At 42.8% G+C, this 21,490-nt stretch overlaps 1 protein-coding gene and 1 long non-coding RNA gene across 16 annotated transcripts in view; one reads left to right on the plus strand and one right to left on the minus strand.

Moving 5' to 3' along the window:
• Positions 1 to 8,799: 8,799 nt before the first annotated feature.
• LOC128928978 (uncharacterized) overlaps positions 8,800 to 21,490 on the plus strand; it is a 97,834-nt gene continuing 85,143 nt past the window's right edge. For all 11 annotated transcript variants that reach the window (XR_013523377.1, XR_013523375.1, XR_013523376.1 and 8 more), the window contains exons 1-2: positions 8,800 to 8,865; positions 17,395 to 17,530. This is a non-coding gene — a long non-coding RNA (uncharacterized LOC128928978). The remainder of the gene's footprint in view (positions 8,866 to 17,394; positions 17,531 to 21,490) is intronic.
• Positions 13,286 to 21,490, minus strand: part of PAMR1 (peptidase domain containing associated with muscle regeneration 1) — a 98,753-nt gene continuing 90,548 nt past the window's right edge. For all 5 annotated transcript variants that reach the window (XM_035262355.3, XM_035262354.3, XM_035262356.3 and 2 more), the window contains 4 exons: positions 21,215 to 21,281; positions 17,447 to 17,679; positions 15,917 to 16,209; positions 13,286 to 14,354 (listed from right to left, as the gene is read on the minus strand). In XM_035262355.3, the coding sequence (XP_035118246.3) occupies positions 13,818 to 14,354; positions 15,917 to 16,209; positions 17,447 to 17,679; positions 21,215 to 21,281 (1,130 nt within the window). In that variant the 3' untranslated portion in view covers positions 13,286 to 13,817. The remainder of the gene's footprint in view (positions 14,355 to 15,916; positions 16,210 to 17,446; positions 17,680 to 21,214; positions 21,282 to 21,490) is intronic.

Genomic DNA, 21,490 nt, shown 5'->3' on the forward strand with positions numbered 1-21,490 from the left:
CCCTTCCCTCTTCTCTTTCAATCCTGTCTGCACCACTAGACAGGATTCTAGTGGTTCCTGATTCCTTTAGAACCATTCTAACTTTGCATTTTCTTTATTTAAACAAAAAAAAAAATCTCATAAGCATCTCTTCATCTTAGGGCATTTGACTTTGGGTACTCTTCCAAAAAAAAATTATTGTTTAACCTGGTAAATGTGTTTTAAAAAATAATTTGTAGATGAAAGGCAACCTTCTTTCACTTTGGTATAATGCTTGACACTCTCTCCTCTTAAGCCCTGTCAAGAGTGTGTGACTTTAAATCTGAAGTTGTCACATATACAAACTTTACAGTCTCGTATTCTAATTTTACAGTGTAGGGATTTTATTTCCCTTTCTGCTGAAGTGGCAACTGGAAAAGAGGCCATCGGAATCTCTCCCAGATCTAGACATTAATAATCCTAGTGGCACCACTCTGCTGTTAGCAGCCCCTTTAACATGAGCATGAATGAACTACTCCATCACAATCCCTTCATCTCACAGGCTTCGGGGGCTGGGCCGCGCCATTCATTCACACTCACTGCCAAGAGCAAGGCACCTGGTGGAACATAAACACAAGGTAAAAGGAAACAGAAAAAAGGATAGAGTTGTTTTCACTTCTTTAAACATCCAATATAAAACCTCTTCATTATGTTTTCAATGCTCAGGACATGAGAGAATCCAGCTGAATCATCTAGCATGGCCAGATTAGATGGGAGTCATCATTCCTGCTTGCCATTTTTTCTGTAAGCCCTGACATCCCGTTCTATGCTTGAGAAACATTTGCACTCAGCTGCCCTGGAAGACCAGGTCTGTTAAGTCACATGGACTATGCCACAGATAATTCTGGCTAACAAACATTAGCTAGAAGAAACTGGTTCTCTTTCTTCATGCCAGAGGGCTTTTGCCAATATTCACACCAATTATTTTTTAACAAACTGGAGCAGTTATTTTCAACACTGGCTTCCCATTAAAACGTTCTGAGAGAGCCTTTTAGAAAATAACAATACTCAAACCACCTTTCAGAGATTTCTGGTCCATCCATCTTGTGGGGTTGGGGGACTGACTTGGGTACTTTTTAAGGACTTCCCCAGGTGATTGAGTCCACTGTACAGGCAGAGTTGGGAAACACTGGACTAGAAGTAGTTTAACAACATAGAGAAGAATCTAGAAATAGGGCCCCAAGAAGTAGTTGGAGCATGGTACATTTAGCCTTTGGAAAGAAATTGCTAGGGAAGATTTGATGCAGAGCTGATCCTCTTGCCTTTAAATACAGGAAATGAAAAACTTCCCAGGCAAACACTTGTATGTTATTCTAGATAACCAATGTCAGCAGCCATAAAAACACAGAGTTTTCTACTTATATTGTGCATACGCAGAGCATTGATGGTAAGCCACTGTACAGCATGCGATGGTGCCGAATAAAAACTCAGCTCTGGATCAGACAGTCCTGTGTTAAATACTATCCCTGCCAAGTATTAGACTCTGTGTTACCTTATTCTGGGCACAAGATCTTAGCTTCCTCATCCCCAAACTGGAGAAGGTAATAATGGCCATCATCAGGGCTGTCATGAGGATTAAATGGGATGTGTGAGAAATGCTTACATCTTTTTCAGCTCATTAGAGAACCACCCTAGACACATGGGAACAGCAGCATTCACCCAGTGTAATTTACAGCTGAGCTGTCTTGAGAACCTAGCATCCCCACCTGCCGTGTGATCCCCAAGGTTTCCTGTTAATCTTTAGAGCAAACTACAAGTCTCATAGCTGGCAGTAAATTAATAGAACCTTGGAAGAAGAACAGAACAAGGCCAACCCCACAAGCTGCAGGAACGCCTTGGAATTTGCTGGCATCTCTCAGTCTCCTGTAGGGACCCCGTAGTCATGGCAAAAGCAGAAGACTGACATTTGCATACAGATTTACCTTTCTTTTTTTTTTTTATTTTTTATTTGAGACGGAGTTTTGCTCTTGTTACCCAGGCTGGAGTGCAATGGCGTGATCTCGGCTCACCGCAACCTCTGCCTCCTGGGTTCAGGCAATTTTCCTGCCTCAGCCTCCTGAGTAGCTGGGATTATAGGCACGCACCTCCATGCCCAGCTAATTTTTTGTGTTTTTAGTAGAGACGGGGTTTCACCATGTTGACCAGGATGGTTTCAATCTCTTGACCTCGTGATCCACCCGCCTCGGCCTCCCAAAGTGCTGGGATTACAGGCTTGAGCCACCGCGCCTGGCCTTACCTTTCTTAAGTCTAGTTCATGGGTTCTCAAACTTCAGCATCAACAAGGACTACTCTGCAGGACTGAATATGAGAAAATCAACTGTATCATACTCTGATAGGTGAAGTAAGGGATTTTAAAAATGAATCTTGATCATAAGGGGTTTTTTCTTTCTTGCTGTATTGATTTTTGACTGAAAACCTAAGCCAAGTTCCCAGAAGTGAGTTACTATAGTTGAGTTAAGGTAGTGTGGGAGCTAGAACTTCGTGGTAGTCGCACGATCTTAGCATTTCCTTAGTAATTCCTATGTGCATAATGTATTGCACCTTATGTATTGTACCTTGTTTCATTCTTAAGATGATCTTCTGCAGAAAATATTATTAAACCACCATTTTACAGAGGAGAAAACTGAGGCCAAGAGGAATTAAGGAATTTGCCCAAGGTTAGACAGTCAGTGGTTGTATTTGTTTTTTAAGTGGTTGCATTTGTTGTACTTTTCAGCTAAAAAAGATGGCATATTTAAATTAAGTAAATTGTGGTAAGTTTAATAAAGGAGTCATTTAGGAGGTTGTGGGAGGGAGTAGGGAAACTCTAAGGGACAGGGCAGACTCCCTGGGCTACTAACAGTAGGGAACAATTGCCCATCCTAAGCCAAAAGGAGGTACCAGGACCCAGAGGAGCGTTCTCCATCCAGAAAGCCACTTGATAGGAGCTGAGACCTTTGTGGCCTTAGCTACCTGCTGGAAGGGAACCTGGAAATAAACACTCCAATCCTCACTTCCCTCCAGTCCTTCTTTCCTCTCCAGAGCTCTATACTGGCCAAAGCCAAATGGAAGCTGGAGGGCAGGAGAGTCCGCTGAAACAATTCACATGCAGTTTTTTCAGTTCAACCTCCCTGAGAAACAGAGGATGGAGGAGGGTGAAGAATGACTCTACAGGGCCAATGGATAAAGCCAGATTTGAGTGTAGGCAGTCTTCCGGCAAAACTCTTGCTTTTAACCTCCCTGCTATGCAACTTAGGAGGAGGATATTATCATTATTGGAACAGGTAGCCCCCATAACATGTGGGACCTCTCTACTATGGGGTGTTCTAGCAGAGAAACAGACTGTGTCAGACCATTTACTAGATATCAAAAGAAGGCATATTTATACCATGGAAGAAGTCACAATATGGCCTCAAATTTTCTGTCCTAAATGCTGCATTTCTCAACATTCTTCTGCAATTATTGTAGGAGTTTAATTGGACCAAAGAAAGGACAAAGATTCTCCCTTCTATTGTGCTCTTCTAAGGAATTCATCCCTGTCTTGGCTCTCCTTCAGAATGCTTCAGATTGGCCATTGCAGCTCCACATAAGGGAGGCTGGGTGGGAGGGAACTCCTAACAGAAAAGAGAAGTGGAAAACAAAATTGCTTTCCCATGAAAGGCTGCTGAATAAAACCATCCCCCTCATGATGACAACAAAGGAGAAATGTTTCAATGTTCAAAGTTTATCAGAAGAAAGTGACCTGGAGAGATCAGTAACAGCCAAGTGACCCAAGGGTTAGCCACTCAAAAGTCACCGTCATTTAGTAATGTCTGAGAAATATCAATTGACTTTTCCCCCCAAGTGCAATTACTGTTTCATCTGCTTTGCTTTTTGAGATGATTGATGCTCTCCAAAACTTGGTAATGAGAAAACTAACCACCATCAGCTCGTTAAGTGGGGCATTCATATTTGTGGTTCTTTGCAAAGTCAGGGCCACTCTGGTCACAGATTTGTCCTTTCAGACTTTTCACAAAGGTTCTTGGTAAAGTAAATCTAGGCTTTGGAGTTGAACTGGCCTGTGTTCAAATCCCAGTTTCTCCACACATGACATTGGGTAGGTCACCTAATCTCTTTGAGCCTAAACTCCCTCCTCTGTAAAATGGAAATAATTTTTGTAGCTTCAAAAATTACATATGTAAAGCAGATATCACAGGTCCTGGCATGTACTATGAATACACTGTGTGAATACAGTGTCTGTCCTCTGCCTGCCTAAATGACCAAGGAATTATAAGCTGTGTGTCTGGATCTGTCTTTAACACTTTCACCCTATCATTAACTACAAGACTAGACACCTTAATATTTTTTTTGAATTAAGTAAAACAGAAGACATATTAAAGGCTCCTTCATGAGACAACTAATACGAGTTTGCTAGTTTTCAAAAATATGAGCTATTTTAGGATGAATGAAAATTATTATACAGTGTTCCAATTTCAGAGGAAAGATACTATTCCCTGATAATGTTGGCTCTGAAGCCAAGAGCATGCAAGAGAGAAACTGAAGAATCCTGAAACTAAATTGAAAAGGTTTCAGAAAAAGAAGTAGGTTTGGAGCAGTTAGTAGCTGGGGGAGAATGTTCACAGTGGCAGCACCAGGACATTGAACTAAGAATGTCAGTGTGGCCACAGACATTATAACAGTCTTCAGAATTAGACCAACCTGGTAACCATCCATCTTGACCATGTTTGGAGCAGCGAGATTCAAATTGAGTTCATCATTCTTTCTTTCCATTTTGAGTGACCTTCAGTAAGTTACTTAACCCTCTGAGCACCAGTGGGTATAGTAGTAACCCCATCCACTGGGCTCATATGAGAACTGAATGAAGCTATGTCACGTAATGCATCTAGCACAGTTCCTGGCACACTGAGCTGTTATCATCTTTATGATGTCAGCTTCCTAGCTGCTGGCACTCTCATCACCCAGAAGATTGGTGGTAATGCTTTGGTTTCAACCACACAGTACAGCTACAAATGAGCCAGCCTGTAGCCCTGTCAGTCTGGTGGTGGTCACTGAATAGAGACTCAAGGGAATAATCTGCCTTACGGGTATTTGGAGCTGTAAGATACAAACTGAGTTCATTCACTTTTCTTGTTAACACACATTAGCAAAAGAGAAGTCAGGAGTTCTATTTTTACCTCACTTTCTTAGCTGATGAGAAAAGAGATATATTACTTCATAGAAATCTCAGTTCAGACTGAGAGCTTGGCCTAAATATAATCCATTCTGCAGGCAGAAATTGTCTCATTAAGTAGAGAGCTTGGGAAGGCTGACACAGTGGATAGCTACGCTTACTGCCTGATGAATTCTACTGGAAAGAGTGTGAATTCATCCCGTTTGTTTAGTATAGATGAAGAAAGGAGACAATGGAAAAAGATGAATTGTGAATTCTCAGTATATCATTCCCTCCGTCAGCATTTCTACTACGAGATGACTTGAGACTAAATGTCAGGGGTGGTGCAAATTCTGTATGCCCACCATAAAAACCATAACATTTTGAATTAGAACAGCTGTCTCCTTTTTAACTGCTTGATCCTGTGTAAGGTGGAAATACTCTTTGAGAGTGATTGCTGCTATTTTAATTTCTACCCCCAGTTTCTCCTAACCTTACAATGATGGCCAGTAATGCCTCCACCTTCCCCCTTCCCTTTGTTCTGCTAGGACATCACAATATTCCGTAGTGACAGCCTCGTGAGGAACAAAAGAATGGATGTTTTTTTTATCTTTGGGGGGATTTCTTTGCTGAACAGCAGCTCACTGTGATTAAATGCTAAGTGATTTGGATAAAGGACTGAATCAAGGACCCAAGCTAGAATCTGATGACCTCAGAAAATCCAGCGCTGTGATTCTTGTTCTATTTTCTCTGCTCGCTTCTTTATGAAATTCCGTGGTTATTCTGAAAGAGGCTGTGTATCACTTCCCAAAAATATTTTTCTTATAAAATGATTTTCCTTAATAAAGAAGGAGAGAGATAGCAACCAGGTAATTTAGTTTTAAATTGAGATTACTGATTCAGAGTTTTTTTTTTTTAATCAATGACTAAACGACTAAATTATGTCTTTGCATAAATGCAGTGAATTGGAAGTTATCCCAGTTCACTCTGAGGTTTCATTTTATTAGCACCTGGATACTGCTCCATTTATAACACCCTGTTCCTCTTTCAATGGAAAATAAACAACTTTTCCTAAATTGCATATATTTAAGCACTGAGAAAGATTGTCCTTTCCTTTTCATTTGTGCGGAATTACTTTTTCCTAGAAACCATAAGTTCAGAAATGTAACAGCGGTTTGCTTTCCTCTAAGAATTCAGACTTCAATGTATTCCTCACCTGAGAAAACTATTCCCTAATTTTATCTACTGACTTTTTTTTCTTTGTTGACAAAGCTCTCCATCAAACCTAGTCCAAGCCTCTGGATAAACACTCAGTGAATCGGAATACAAACGTGAAGTGAGCCCTAAAGAACTCAGCCATTGAGACAGTCTTCTTAAAATGCTGGGCCTCAACAGCACATCCGGGCAGAGCTCTGCCAGGGAAAGCAAGTCCTGGTGCCAAGAAAAGCAAGGAGAGACCACAAATTGCTACCAAGCCACTCCAAAATGTTCTTTCCAACAGCCCCGAAAAGATAAACTTCCCCAAGCCCTGGGGATCCAAAGTATTTCACTCAAAATTTTCACAGGATACTAAAGAAGGAGAAAAAATAAGGCAGGAGTAAAGATATGTGTCTTACTTCTTTGGCTCTTCCACTGGCTGTCAGCGTTCTTCTTTTAACTCATCTGATACCATTTAAGATAATTCTCGGTTAGAACAACATGCAGTTGTATCAATGAAATGAGACTCAAGGTCTTCATTCATGTTTAGGTTAGGACAACACAAAAACCCAAATGCAGGCCAGGCACAGTGGGTCATGCCTATAACCCTAGCACTTTGGGAGGCCAAGTCAGGCAGATTGCCTGAGTTCAGGAGTTTGAGACCAGCTTGGCCAACACAGTGAAAGAAACCCTGTCTCTGCTAAAATAAAAAAGTAAAAAGTTGAGTGTGGTGGTGTGTGCCTGTAGTCCCAGCTACTTGGGAGGCCGAGGCAGGAGAATTACATTAACCTGGGAGGTGGAGTCGCAGTCAGCCAGGATCGCACCACTGCACTCCAGCCTGGGTGACAGAGTGAGACTCTGTCTCCAAGAAAAAAAAAAAAAAAAAAAAGCACATTCAAAGCCTTGGGTTCTACCGATGGCTTGATGACTCCACTAATAATTCCCAGTGCACATTCTAGGAATTCATGCGGTTTAATATATACTGTGTGGCCCTGGCAATGTCCTCTCATCCAGTTCCCCCAGCTTCTAAAGTGGCCTTGCATGGTGTGACTCCATGTCCAACCTCACATCACACTGTTCCCCTCTTCACACTTTCCCCTGCAGCCTTCTGCTTTTCTAGAAGTTCCTGAAATATACCAGGAGCCCTCCACCTCAAGGTATTTGCACCTGCTCTTCCCTCTGTCGGGAATGCTCTTCCTCACTCCCTAACCTTGTTCTGGTAGTTACCTCCTTCTTGACGCAGCCATCATTCACCTTTCCAGGGAGGCAAACCATTTATCATATCCCCTACAGATTAAATCAGTTCCCCCTGCTATAGATTCTCACAGCATGCTGTATTTTCCTTCCTAGTTCTTACCATGGTTTCTAATTTTGCATGTTCTTCTGGGGCGATATGACTGACAGCCAGTGCCAGCCTATTTTGCCCACCTTTAGTGTTCCGAGACCTTTGGAACATCAATAATTTTTGCTGATGAATGAATGCCAGACAGGTGGAAAATTAATGAAATCACCATGCTGAATTGAATTCAGAATGGAAGATACTTAATTGATGAATATTCTGATATAGGAAGTAAATGTGGAAGGCCCATTAAGTATTGGGCAGATGATGAATTTGACAACATGAAAATTCATAAATCCCACAGAACTGTGAAGACTCATATTCAAACCCCATACTGCAGAGGATAATGGGTACTATGCCGGAAAGGAGAGATTTGGATGGCTGCAAATTTCCTGCTTGTCCAGCTGAGCCTGGTTCTTTTTAACAATTCCAGCCTATACCATCCCTAGCCCACCCCATACACATACGCATATGGGAAAATGTATTTTAAAAATTACGGCAGTCCCTGCAGTGTCTCAGAAATCTATACAGACAACTCCCACTTACACAATCTCATTGCTTCTTGCTCTCACCCTTCTTGGTTCTTCCAATCCTTGCTTCACTGATTTCTACCCATTCTTTCCTGTTATTGACCCCACTCCAAACTTACTTCCGCATACTTGGACCTCAACAGCATTCTAAAACTTCCTTTCTCCTCCCCAATCCCTCATAACGTTTCTCATAACAGGTTTTTCAACCTCCAGTCTCCTCCTCTCAAAGAATGCCAACAAAACAACAACAGCCATAATAGCAGCCAATATTTGTAGAGTGCACTGGGCCAGACACTGTCCATATACTTAATCTTGAATGCAGTATCTTGCTGAATGCTAAATCCTCAAAAATTGTCAATCACATTTACAAATGAGATGCAACTGTAGGATAGAGATTGGGTGTCATGCTCAAGGTTATAAGTGACAGAGCTAGGATTTGACCACAGTCTCGGTCTTTTAAGCACTGCCCACTGGCTAGTACAGCCATCCTGACAGGCCTTTCTAGAATGCCACTTCTATCCTTTCACTCCCTTGATGACATCATAAAGAGCTTGATGTTTGCAAGTGGACAATCAGAAACCCCTAGCATTTGAGATCTACCACCAATGGGCTTCGCCTTGGCTGGCCAACCTGACTTGTCACTGTAATAAAAGGTTAGTGGTGGAAAACAATCTGCCCTTCCCCAAGACAGCCCCCTCCATGTTTAATCTTATGTATTTTCCAAACTCTTTCCTTATGTACAATATCTTCCCTCCTTCCTGTTCATCATGCCAGTGACTTGATGAAAGTTCTAACTACCTGTGAATGAAAGGTTTACTATCCTCGAATGGCCCCTCTCTCAATTCCTTTTGGAGTTAATGTAAGAAAATACAGTGTGAGTTGACTACCCAGTTACTCATGAAAAGTCCATTTTGTGTATAAATATGATCACTCCAAAGGAAAGTGTTGTTTAAATCATATAGATTTTACCTAAAGTTTGTGTACCATATGATAAAATTTATTTGATACATAAAATTTAGTAAAATCTGTATGATGAGGGAAGATGCTTTTATACATATAGAGATGCTCCTCAACTTACAATGGGGTTCCATCCCAATAAACTCATAATTTGAAAATATCATTAAGTCAAAAATATATTTAATATGCCTAACCTACTTAACATCATAGCTTAGCCTACCCTACCTTAAATGTGCTCATTACATTAGCCTACAGTTGGACAAAATCATCTAATAGCCTATTTCACAATAAACTATGAAATCAGTATCTCATGTAATTTATTGAACATGGTTCTGAAAGTGAAAAACAATGGTTGCATCCATACTTGAAACATGATTGTGCTGAGTGCATCTTGCTTTCATACTATCATGAAGTTCAACAGTTCTAAGTCAAGCCATTGTAAGCCAGGAAGGGTCTGTATATTCATATGTGTATATGTGTGTGTGCATATATGTATATACACATACATATATGACTGTGTATGTGTGATTTATAATATATAGTCAATGCCTTCCAGCCAAAGACCACTAGAAACGTACCTGGTAATTGAACAAGTTGGATTTTTTCTCCTTGCAATGAGGCAACATGTACATCATGGGGAACTATGGGGTGTCTCCTCAAGAGAGCATTAGAAAAAATTTACAGGATTTGAGTTTCTGTTAAGTGGTCTTAGGTTTCAAGGTGGGGTTTTGTTCTGGATTGGATGCTGTCAGGAAGGGGGGGTGATTCTATAATTGATCATGTAATAAGTCTTATCTAAAAGGAAAAAGACTATAAAGAGGCTCCCACTGTAATTGATGAAGAAGCAGCCGTCCCTCGTATTAACTAGGAGAGGGGAATATTTGGCATTTTTGTAGTTTACATAGTCACTTGGCTTTTGTCTGTTTTTACGTATGAAGTGGTCTTGTTCGTATCTTGACCCATCACAGTCACAGAATGATCCTAACAGGTATTGACATTCTGTGAGAGTATTTATCTTCAACAAGAGAACATCACAGTCTCATTGGAAGTGCCACATCAACTCCTGGGCACCAAAACCTAGCTGTCAGATGTCAGGGGCTACATGGATACATAAAAAAAAAAAACAAAGCAATCACCACAAAAGAAATCAGAACCAAACTATTCTAGATGAAGCAGGAGCTTTCTCTGGCACTCCCTGAAGGTGTCCTCAGTTGACAGCCACTTTTCCAGCATTAGTATTCCATGACTTGTGACGGCTTCGTTCCGTGTCTGCTTAGGGCAACTGAAACTAGGTTGCAGAATTACCTTCCCTGTATGGTTCCAGGTTAGAGTGAGCACAAGAGAAATTTACATGAGATTTGGAAAGGAGAGTGAAGCAGTGACTACTTTCAGGCTTTGAGAGTTGGTAGAGCACATCAGACACTGTGGCAGCTCACAAACAGTGTTACTATCTGTCAGCTCACCTTATTGGAATGAGAAAGCCCACAGGCCCATAGCTCCTCCAATGCCTGCTGGAAATCCTTCTCTGGCTTCCCTGAGTCCTGGACTAGGTGATTGTGCAGCTATGAGCAAAGGGCACCCACTTCTACTACAGGTCACTCACGTCATGGAGGCTGGAGGCAGCAAGAGACAAACACAGGTTTCCACTTGTCCTTGCTTTGCTGACTTCACATCCAGTTTTCCTTCCTTACCACTGGACTGGTTGATTTTAGGTCCAATGCCAGAAACAAAGGCAACAGTCTTGCACAGGACTTCTCCATCAGTGGCCATGATTTTGTGTGGTTATCATAATCCCTTATTGTATACGACTCTTAAAAGTTATGATTCTCTGAAAAGCCCCTGACTGATATATGCTCAAGATTTCTAGCTTTGGAGTTCTAGGCTAGCAGGCAAGGGCTCTGTTACAAAGAGAGATAGACAGCATTCCGATAGCAGTCAGATATGGCCAAGGGACAAGCTGTGTCTGATTCTCTTTGCCTGCCTCAGAGTCTTAGGTGAGTGTGATCAAGTGTTCATAGCCCACAAGAGCAGTGCTAGTGTAGAAAGATCTAAAGGTGGTGGCAAATGGCCAAGGAGCCATGAACCAAGCAGACTGGGATGTTATTACCAAAATTGCAGGCCAGCTTCAGCTTCTGAGGGGGCCAGAGTCATAGCTAAGATGAGGTACATGTGAACCAAATCCGAGTAGTAAGACAAGAAGAGAAAACAACTCAAGTAGTAAAGAGAGTGTTACAAAGAAGTGGAGAATATGATATTCCAGGTGGAGGGTCAGGACACAGTCAGGAGATGGAGGGTGTGGGCGGGTATGTGTAGAGTGCCTCCCGAGGCAGTTGTTGAGCTGTGCCTAGCTGAACAGTCCTGACCCTGCGGGCACTACCGGCACCAGACTATATACCATATATTATATTCATTGCTTTCCACAGCATCTCACTTAATTGTCACAGTTACCACAACAAAATCTCAAGATTTTATTATGCCATTTTGCCAGGTGATGAAGCTGAGGTAGAGAGGCTAAGTAATTGCCCAAGGTCACTTTAGAAAAGAATTTAAAAGACGGGAATTTGAATTCAGATCTATCTCTTTAATCCAAGTTCCATTACACCTTTTAAGATCCAAGCTTTCTAGGCTTAACAAAGAAAAACCTTTGAGTGACCTGATAAATATTTATAGACTCAAATCCTCCAGCCTCTGTCAAGGCTTCAGTTGATGACAACCTCAGGTTAAGCTGCTCACCAATTCCTGACCCACTGACACGGTGAGAGAATTAACACTTACCATTCAAGCCACTAAGTGTTGGGTAATTTGTACGCAACCATTGATAACTAACACATTGATCTTTGATTAAGCAAGGATGATGGGCATGGAGGGTTGAATGAAAGGAGGAAGATGTGACTTATGGAAAGCCCCAGGAAAGGCTGACAAAAAGAGAAAGTAGAAGAAATTCTCTTCTGGCTCATGGGATTTTGTCAAGACCCAGACATGGCGGGAGACAGGTTGGGTAACAAATAAAATCCTCACCTCCTATCTTAGGCTAAAGCCCTTGAGTTTTCTGAGACACATTAAGGGAACGAGGGAGTTCCTGTTTGTGTCTACAGGAGGTAAATGTCTCCCAGGATGTTCTGTAACAAGCCTGGGCTCTCAGCTCTCATGTGGTATGGAAAAGACCAAAAAGTTCCCCCAATTCCCCAAAGGAGGAAGAGGAGGTTGTTGAGAGTGTGGCTGGGCAGTTGCCAGAGAAGGTTGTCACTGTGGCCATAAGGCTGAGCGACCCTGACCAGGGCCAAATAGGAATTATCACCAGATGCCAGGAACACTAGTTCCAGCAGGAGCTGAGGAGCTGAGGCTGCAGGAAGGAGTGCTGGGCCCCGTAAAATAGAGAACATAGCACAAGTTACACTAGTTACAGACTCTAGCATTAAATGTCAACAAATAAAAGACCCACCACACACTACCCAAGAACCAGCAAGAACTTAGGGGTCCCCATTCTCATCCCAATGCTTGAAGGTAGGTAACCCTCTAAAGCACCAGCCTAGTGAAGAGAACTGGCGAGGAGAGCAGGGGAGAAAGGGTGAAAGAGTAAGTCACCCCAAAAGGAGGGTCAGTGCCAGGATTCCTTAAGGTGTCTGACTAGACTGAATTCATTTTCTTTCCTTCACTATCCAGTGGAAGGTGAGGGTGAGGCTTGAGAGAAAAATCACGTAAGTTATAGACGACAGTGAAGCTACAGTTTCTTGGCATTTCTAAACCTAGTGTGAGTAAATACATGACTTCAATTCAGATGCTATAAAAGCATTCTATGAAGATTTATGGAGGTTCAAAGCAGGACTCTGTGCTGGATCTAGAAGATGAGAAGCAGAGGCAACCTAGAAATTATCTAATCTCTGGTATTTGTCTCTGTTTGTGCCTTGTGGGAGGGTACCAATGTCTCTCCTCCCTTGAGGGGCCCATGACCCACCAAGCTCTAAAAGCTGGTATTAAAAAGATGGCATTGGCTTTGTCAAACACACTATTTGGGAATGATAGCTCTTGGCACTGTTTTAAAGGGCTATCACCAAGCCATCAGCCCTGATACGTGTAGTTCCTAGAAACAGCATACAGAAATAAGAGCATAGCACATTTGTTTTGTAGGTCAGAAGCCAACCCTTGTTTTATTAAAATGTGTACAAGAGATGGGGAAGGTAAAGGACCAGACTGTACTGCTGCACATACACAAAAGCAGGTGCCACATCCAGGCTCTGCTGCCCTGGGCTATCCCACAGGCAGCTCTCTAGAACTCGAGAGCCTCTAAACGGGTCTCATGAAGCCCAGATCTTCCCTGGTCAAGTTGATGGCATTCATGTCACTGAAAGGTGGGGAAGGCCACCAGGTCAGTAGAGTAGAGAGGTTTTCTATATGGTCTTCTTTGAAGAAACTTAGTTCTTGCAAGCCCTGGCATCTTCCAATTGGCTGTCCTAGTAGTGGAGGAGACATCAGCCTATGAGCAGTACAGGTCTACTCACCCTTCACTGAGTTTTGTCCCTAAAGTCAGAAGCCCTGGCACAGCCAAGTTCACAGGCAAAATCACACTTCAGGTCACCACTGCTTCAGGCAATGACACATGTATAGATGGATGCACAGAAATGCTTCTCAAGGAGGGTGTGAGCCTGGTTCATTTCATATTTCTTTCAATCCAGTCTTTAAAAAGCAGCACCTTGGTGAAGGCAGTGGAGAGAATGTGGCTGCATGTTTTATCATAGCTCCAGCTGACTAGTCCCATCAGATGCCAACGTGGCTCAAGGGATGCTTGTCCTGGAAAGGACACAGCCGCAATGCCTCCTGTCTCTGCAGTACAGATATCAGAAGGGGCAGCGGGGTCCTGTCTGGCACAGAACATGTTATCGGTGACACTCACTGGGATGCCATGGTCCTCATGCTGCTCCTCACACAGCAGTGAGTCCACCACGCTGACCACCCCGGAGCGCAGTGTGTCATTCTTGAAGCCAGGGCTCCTCATGTCTGCCAAGACATTCCAGCCAGCCACAGTGATGTGGGACTCCTGGAAGGAAGTGCTGAGGTCCCGACTGGCAGCGAGGCAGATGGGCTGAACTCGAGTGCTGATGCGGGCTTTGTCTAGGAGCTTTAGAATGGCGATGTCAGTGTCAAGCAGGATAGGATCATAGTTGGGATGCAGAATAATAGCAGAAATCTACAAATGCAAGGAATGGGCAGTGACAGTGAGGAGCCAGCTCCACAGTAGACAGGAACAGGCAAGTCTTGGGGATAAATTATTGGGAGAAAATGTCTAAGAGGCAGCTACAATTATTTGGAGACATTTTGCTGAAGGAATCATGGAAAGCAGCTGCTCTACTTCCAGTGTTGCAAACTGAAATGCCTCCTAGGGTCTGGAAGGGAGGATTAAGTAAGTGAAATGGACAGTTGAGGCTGCACACCCATCCAAGGTGGGCAGTGGCCACGTCACTGCAGTCAACCACTCCATGCCGAAGCGGGACCAGCATTCTAGTTTTGCTAGAAAGTGAATTCCAAATCTTTAAGTGAAATATCTTGACATCAAACAATGCTTGCAAATAAATAAATGATTTAAAATATGTGTCAGCACCATCAAGGGACAAACCCTCACAGGCTAAGTTTTCAGCCTCTGGTCCACCGTAAACATTTCATTTACCTTCAAGCCAGCAAATAGAGTCATGCTTAGCATGTTCCACAAGACTTTTCCACCAAGTCCTTCCTAATTTTCCCAGTCCTTGCTGGTCATGCCTTTTGATGGGAGCCTCTAGGAGCACACATCTTGTAAAATTTTTAGGTATATGTTCTATTACCTCAATCTTCTTTGAGTACATTGCCTTAGGATTTCTCTTGTGTCACATTGATCATGATACATTGGTCTGTCTCTCCCACTCAACTGGACTTTTCAGAGAAAATAAAACATGTCCTGTTCTTTTCTGTGCCTACTTACAGTGAATGGCACATTGTGGTGGCTCAACAATAGATGGACAGGTAGGTGGATAGATGGAGAGATGGATGGATGGATGAATGGATGGATGGATAGATGGAGGGATAGATGGAGGGATAGATGGATGTATGGATAGATGAAGGGATGGATGGAAGAATAGATGGAAGTAGGGATGGATAGATGGATGGATAGACAGATGGGTTGGTGAATAAAAGAGAGGTAGGGAGGCAGGGAAAAATAGACATATGTTGTAACTTTGTTAGGAGTATATCTTGGGTAAAACATCTCTGTCCTCAAAGCCTACCTAGGAAAGTACCCAAATGTTATAGGTGGTTAACCTTTTTTATTAAAAAAATATTTATTGATAATCTATTTTGAGCCAGGCACTGTGCCACGCAGTGATGGTACAGTGACAAATCACAACATTCATGGAACTAACAGTTTCAGGCAGAGCCAGCCATTAAACAAATAATTTCACTAATTTTTAATTTGTCACAGTTTATGACATACACACCTAGGTGACATATGTTACTAGGAGAAGTACATTTTACTCTTAGGTGATTAACTTTTGATGACCAAAATGATAGATACATTTGCCTCTATCTTGTTTATAAATTAATCAAGGTGGAAAAAAGCCTCCACAGTCTTTCTAGATGCCCCCGTCTAGTATCTGTCCATGTAAAATATTGAATACTCCTACATGCCAGGCTCCAGGTTGGCTGCTGACATGCTAAGGGGACAGGGCTTGCAAGAGCCAGAGCCCCAGCTTCCATGTATAAGCCCAGGCCCCCTCTTACCCGCAGGCTCTGGATGGTCTTCTCATCCCGGTCATCATCCCGGTAGAATTTCCCCAAAACAACTTTCAGGTCTGCTGTCTTGATCATGGTGACCTTCCCCAGGTCAGTAACACAGTGGGCAGCCACCACCACAGTGCGCTCATTCACCAGGGCACCGCTGCAGATCAGGAACCATGCTCCCTTGTGTAGGCCACCATCATGCACCCCGCTGGTCCTCCTATAGATGGCCGCCTGCCACGGCCAGCGCAAACCTTGGGTCTTCAGAGCAGTAACATTCTCAATTTTCCCGCAGACTATGGAGAAAGTACCAGCTTAGTAAGATAAATTCAGACTTTGTCATCCAAAGGAGAGTCTGTCACTCAACCAGAGAGCACAGATCCGAAAGGTGAACCCTATGGGTGTGATGACCGCTAAGCCATGTAACCTGGTTTTCTTCTCCCTTTAAATATTAATGAACCCTCTTTGACACAGCTGGCTGTAAAGGCTAGGGCTAAAATTGGAGGCTTTGCAGTCAAATGAAATCTGAGTTCTGATCCCAGGCACTAACTAACAATAGGAATTTGGGTAAGTACTCTAATCTTTCAGAGCCTCTTCTTGCCTGTAAAATGGATAGAGCAATAACAATGGTCTCGCAGAGCTCTTCAGGAGACTGAATGAGATGGTACATGTAAACAAACTCAAAATATCGTGACTATCCTCATAGACATGACAACAATGAACTAAACCATACTGTTCTCCTTTCACGAAGAGGATGGGGAAGGCAGCTTAGTAACTGCAGGCCCCTAATCCAGATACTTCCGCATATTATCTCAGTATTCATCATCATAACCTTATGATGTAATTAATACCTCATTATGTTTTTTGTTTTTTGAAGCAGAGACTCACTCTGTCACTCAGGTTGGAGTGCAGTGCCATGATCTTGGCTTACTGCAACCTCTGCCTCCAAGGTTCAAATGATTCTCCTGTCTCAGCCTCCCAAGTAGCTGGGTTTACAGGCATGTGTCACCACGCCCTGCTAATTTTATTTATTTATTTTTTATTTTTGTCTTTTCAGTAGAGACAGGATTTGACCATGTTGTCCAGGCTGGTCTTGAACTCCTGACCTCAAATGACCCACCCACCTTGGCCTTCCAAAGTGCTGGGATCAGAGGCATAAACCACTGGTCCTCGGCCTAGTACCTCATTGCTTAATAATAAGTACCCAAGCCAAGATTATATAACTTGAGGCCCTCTGGCACCTTTAACCCCTTCCATACTTTGTGACTTAATGACCCTTTCCTCCAAGTAAATATGATAGAATCACCCAAGAAAGTATGACTCTAAGATTTAATGAGTCAATTTCTCCTGAGTAGTAAGGTTAACCCAAAGGAAAAAAGCCAAAGCGATAAAACTATGGAATTTCAGCTATCATCAAATTAGAGAAAGCATTGGAGATGCTTTCTCAAAAAGTCTTCAACAGAGTTAATGGTTTTTCACAGGCAGCTGTGAAAGATGGAAGATGCTCCAGCCCGAGAATGAGCCTTGACTCACTAGGGATGCAGGATGGTGCCCGCCCACTCCACTTCCCAGTCCTCAGACATGTCCTCCGGCTGCTGCCCAGGCGGCGGTAGAAGGGTGAGATGCATTCATACTGGAGCTGGGTGTGCAGATGTTGGTATCCTGTGGGCAGATCGCCAAAGGGAAGGGCTGGCTTCTTGGTAGGGGCGCTCTGCAGTTTCTGCTTGCTGAAGGCCACTGAGTATAGCTGGTGTAATGGTGTCTCCCTGGGTCAGGACACATGGGCCCAGAGAAAGAGCAGGGAGAGAGAGTCATTGTGGCCTCTTTAGCATCATGCCATTTCCCATGTAGATACTTCATTACAGAAACAGAAAAAAATAAATCTCTCTCTCTCTCTCTCTCTCTCTCTCTCTCTCTCTCTCTCTCTCTCTCTCTCTCTCTCTCTCTCTCTGTCTCTTGAGGCAGGGTCTCCCTCTGTTACCTAGGAGGGAGTGCAGTGATGCAACCTTGGCTCATTGCAACCTCCATCTCCTGGGTTCAAGCAACTCTCATGCCTCAGTCTCCCAAATAACTGGGAATACAGACATGCGACACCATACCCAGCTAATTTTTGTCTTTTAGTAGAGATGGGTTTTCATCATGTTGGCCAGGCTGATCTTGAACTCCTGGACTCCACCTGCCTTGGCCTCCCAAAGTGCTGGAATTACACGTGCAAGCTACTCCGCCCATCCAAAAATGGCTATCTTATTCTCTATTTCTCTGTCTCTGTTTCTGTTTCTCTCTCTCTCTGTCTCCCTCTCTCTCTCTCCCTGTCCCTCTTTCTCTCTCCTTTTCTCTCTCTCTCTGTCTCCCTCCCTCTCTCTCTCAAACATACACACACTTCACCTCTCCCACTGAGCAAATTCTCTTGCACACTTCAATCTTCATTTTATTTCTCCATGTCTATTACTGGCATGATTCCAGCTGCTTAAGATTTTTACCAAAGAGAATAATATCTGGCATAATAGCTGCTATCCAAAGGTACATTATACATGCACACACAAAGAAATTAATTGCAACATTAAACAGAAAAGGGAGTTAATTTGAATAAAAGAAATCTAGATATTGTTTTTCTCCAAATATTATCATAATGGGGCAATATTCAAAATTGACTCGAACTAAACTGTGTTGATACAGCAGCTTGATTTAGCAATTAGCAGATGTAATTAGTACACCTCAGAGAATAAAACTTTCTCTTGGGGCACATTGATTGGGAGAAATATGAAGCGTTGTGTATGCATGGGAAAAAGGAATATTAAATGAGCCCTGAAGCTGGAGCCCCCAGAGACCACTCAGGGATTCTTGGGGAAGATGTGCACACATCTTGCAGGCTGTGTTCATTTTCTACTGGTACCTAATGACTATCAACTGAAAAGTTGAAATTCCTTTAGGAATCTATGTTTTCATCCCTGTTTAGTGAATGGAGAAAGCAAGCCCAGAGAGGTAAGTGGAAGTGTGCAGAGGCACACAGTAAAGAAACTTGGTACCCAAGGCAGTGCTTAGCAGTCAAAATTTCTACCCTGGTGTCCCCACCATAGCAATATGATATTGTCATAAGAAATCTATTTTATATACAGTGCTTGGCCCAGAGCAAATAGTCCAATCCTCTTGATTTCATTAAACAAATCTTTAGCTCACATTTATAATCAGGTCTATAGCTCAGGGTGGTCTTGAACTTGCAAAGAAGCTCCTCCCTTGCCCATACAAGGTCTACAGTGGGCTCTTGGGTGAGGAGCTGGCTGCTGGAGATAGGAATACCTTCCACTTCAGCTGCCTGTCTTCCCAAAAGATACTTAAAACCAAGTTTCGGTCTTGCTTTTTCATTTACTTGAAAAACCTGGCACCTTGCCTCCCAACCTTTCATTAATATTGCTTTAAAAACAGGAAACCCAGTAGTCTTTTTGAATAGTGCAGGGGCTGCTCTACAGCATGTCTCTTTGGGAAGAACAGGTTGGTCCCACTTATTGGAGAGTCCAGCCCAAGGAAATCACACAGATCAGGAAAGAGGGCAGAATTTGAATTTCACTGCCACCGTTTCCAAGGAAATGCCTTGCCCCTGAAAGGGAAAAGACAAAAATGGAATGAGACAGCCCTGAGGAGGGGTGAGAGACTGATGGATATTCTGACTTATTAATATTCTGGGGAACTTGGCTGTGGTCACCAGAATTCACTGTTACTATTTCTAACAATAGGTTAGAAATCACTGTATGATGATTATGTGTCCAAGGTGCTTTGCCAGGATCTTTACATAAGACTCAGTCTAGTGCGTAAGACAGCAGTCCATGAAGCCAGATACTGTATTTACATCCTGGCTTTGCCACTTCTAGCAATGTGACATTGGACAACTTACTTAATGTCTCTGAGCCTCAGTTTACCCTTCTCTAATATAAATGGTAATAAAATCTGTAATAAAATGGTGATAATAAAAATACCTACCTCAGAGGTTATAGTGAGGATTAAATGAACTAAGGCAGCCAAAGTACTCAGAAGAGCAACTGACATAGAGCAAACATGCAACAAATGCTAACTATTATGTTGCATATAATCCTTAAAACAATCCCCAGAGACAGATTTCTATGATTATCCCTACTTTCAAAAGAAAAAAACTAAGGCTCAGCAGGTTTAGGAACTTGCCCATGAACTCACCCAAGAATGCCTAGCACTAAAGATAGAGGCACACTTGGGTCCTAAACCTTTGTTTGTCAATCGAATTCATTCACTCAATAAATACTTACTGAGTGCCTACTATGTGGCATGTATGTTTTAGGCACTAGAACTTTCAGCATGAACAAAATATATCATGTTCCTGCACGTGTACCTTTCAGATTTCAGAGAGAGTAAGGGAGACAGAAATTAAACAAATAAACCCTTAAGAAAAAAAGGTAAGTCAACAGGTGGAGAGGGATGCTAAGATAGAAACGGAGTAAAGTCTAGAGAATTCTGGGTAAAGAGGTCCACTAGACAGTCAGAGTAAATATAGAATTGCTATCTTTAAAAGGATAGTTAGGGACGGTCTCTCTGTTAGGCAAAAACTGAGCAGAGAACTGAAGGAAGAGAGGCATTAAGCCTTACTGAGATGTTGTAGAAGCAGGTTCCAGACAGGAGAAGTCAGAGTTCTTTCTAAAGCAGAACTGTGCTTGGACTGATAGAGGAAAACCAAGGAGGCCCGTGTTGCTGGACTGGAGAGAGGGAGGAGGAGAATGTAGAAGAGATGAGTAGAAAGGGACTACTCCCTCCCCACCAGATGGACCCCACCTTTGTCTTCCCAGGAGAAAAGCGGGGCACACTAGAGGGTTCACATCCCTCTGCATGGCTGGTCATTGGTCTCTAGTCCTTGGGCTCCCCAGACTGCCTCATCTCATTGGTTACTTTCAAGCATATCTTCCTAAATTATAGCTGGCTGTGTTTAACAGAAATGTAATCTCCCTAGAAGCTGTCATAACAAGTACATGGTAATTTCAGGAAGACTCAAGGATTCAAGTCCATTTTCTCAAAGATCATCTGAAAGTCTTGCTTTCCACTGGCCATGTACTTTCCCACGATCCAGTGCAATTTGTACATCTTCCAACAGTTGCTACCTCTTGGCTAAAGGCAGCTGGCTAATAAGCTTCCATCTAACAACCCTATTCTTTCATGACCAGTTAGCACTAAATGTCCCTAAGAAACCTCAGACTGTCTTTAGCCAAACACAAATAGGGAAGGGGAATGGTAGGGGAAATACTCATTAGCCGTCAGGGCAGAGTGCAGGTGTTTCAACCTCACCTTGACTGCACCTGCATTGGAAGAACTCTCCTTCTCACCAGGTCTGAAATCTTTGGTTCTCGGCAGGCTAGAAATAAAGAAGACACTGCTGCACGATCCTTTTTCATATTGACTGTTCACATCATTCAGTTCAAATTCATACCTGACCCCTACTTCTGGACACCCAGTGCCCATTCCCCAGGCTCTCAGAGGCAAGACACATCAGTGAAGCTTGAACATCTCACTTTACAAAAGAGCTTGCTGCCTTTCATCTTGATTGACAGTACCCTCTGAAGA

The sequence above is a fragment of the Callithrix jacchus genome, chromosome 10 (genome assembly GCF_049354715.1).
Source record: "Callithrix jacchus isolate 240 chromosome 10, calJac240_pri, whole genome shotgun sequence".
Classification (NCBI taxonomy): Eukaryota; Metazoa; Chordata; class Mammalia; order Primates; family Cebidae; genus Callithrix; species Callithrix jacchus.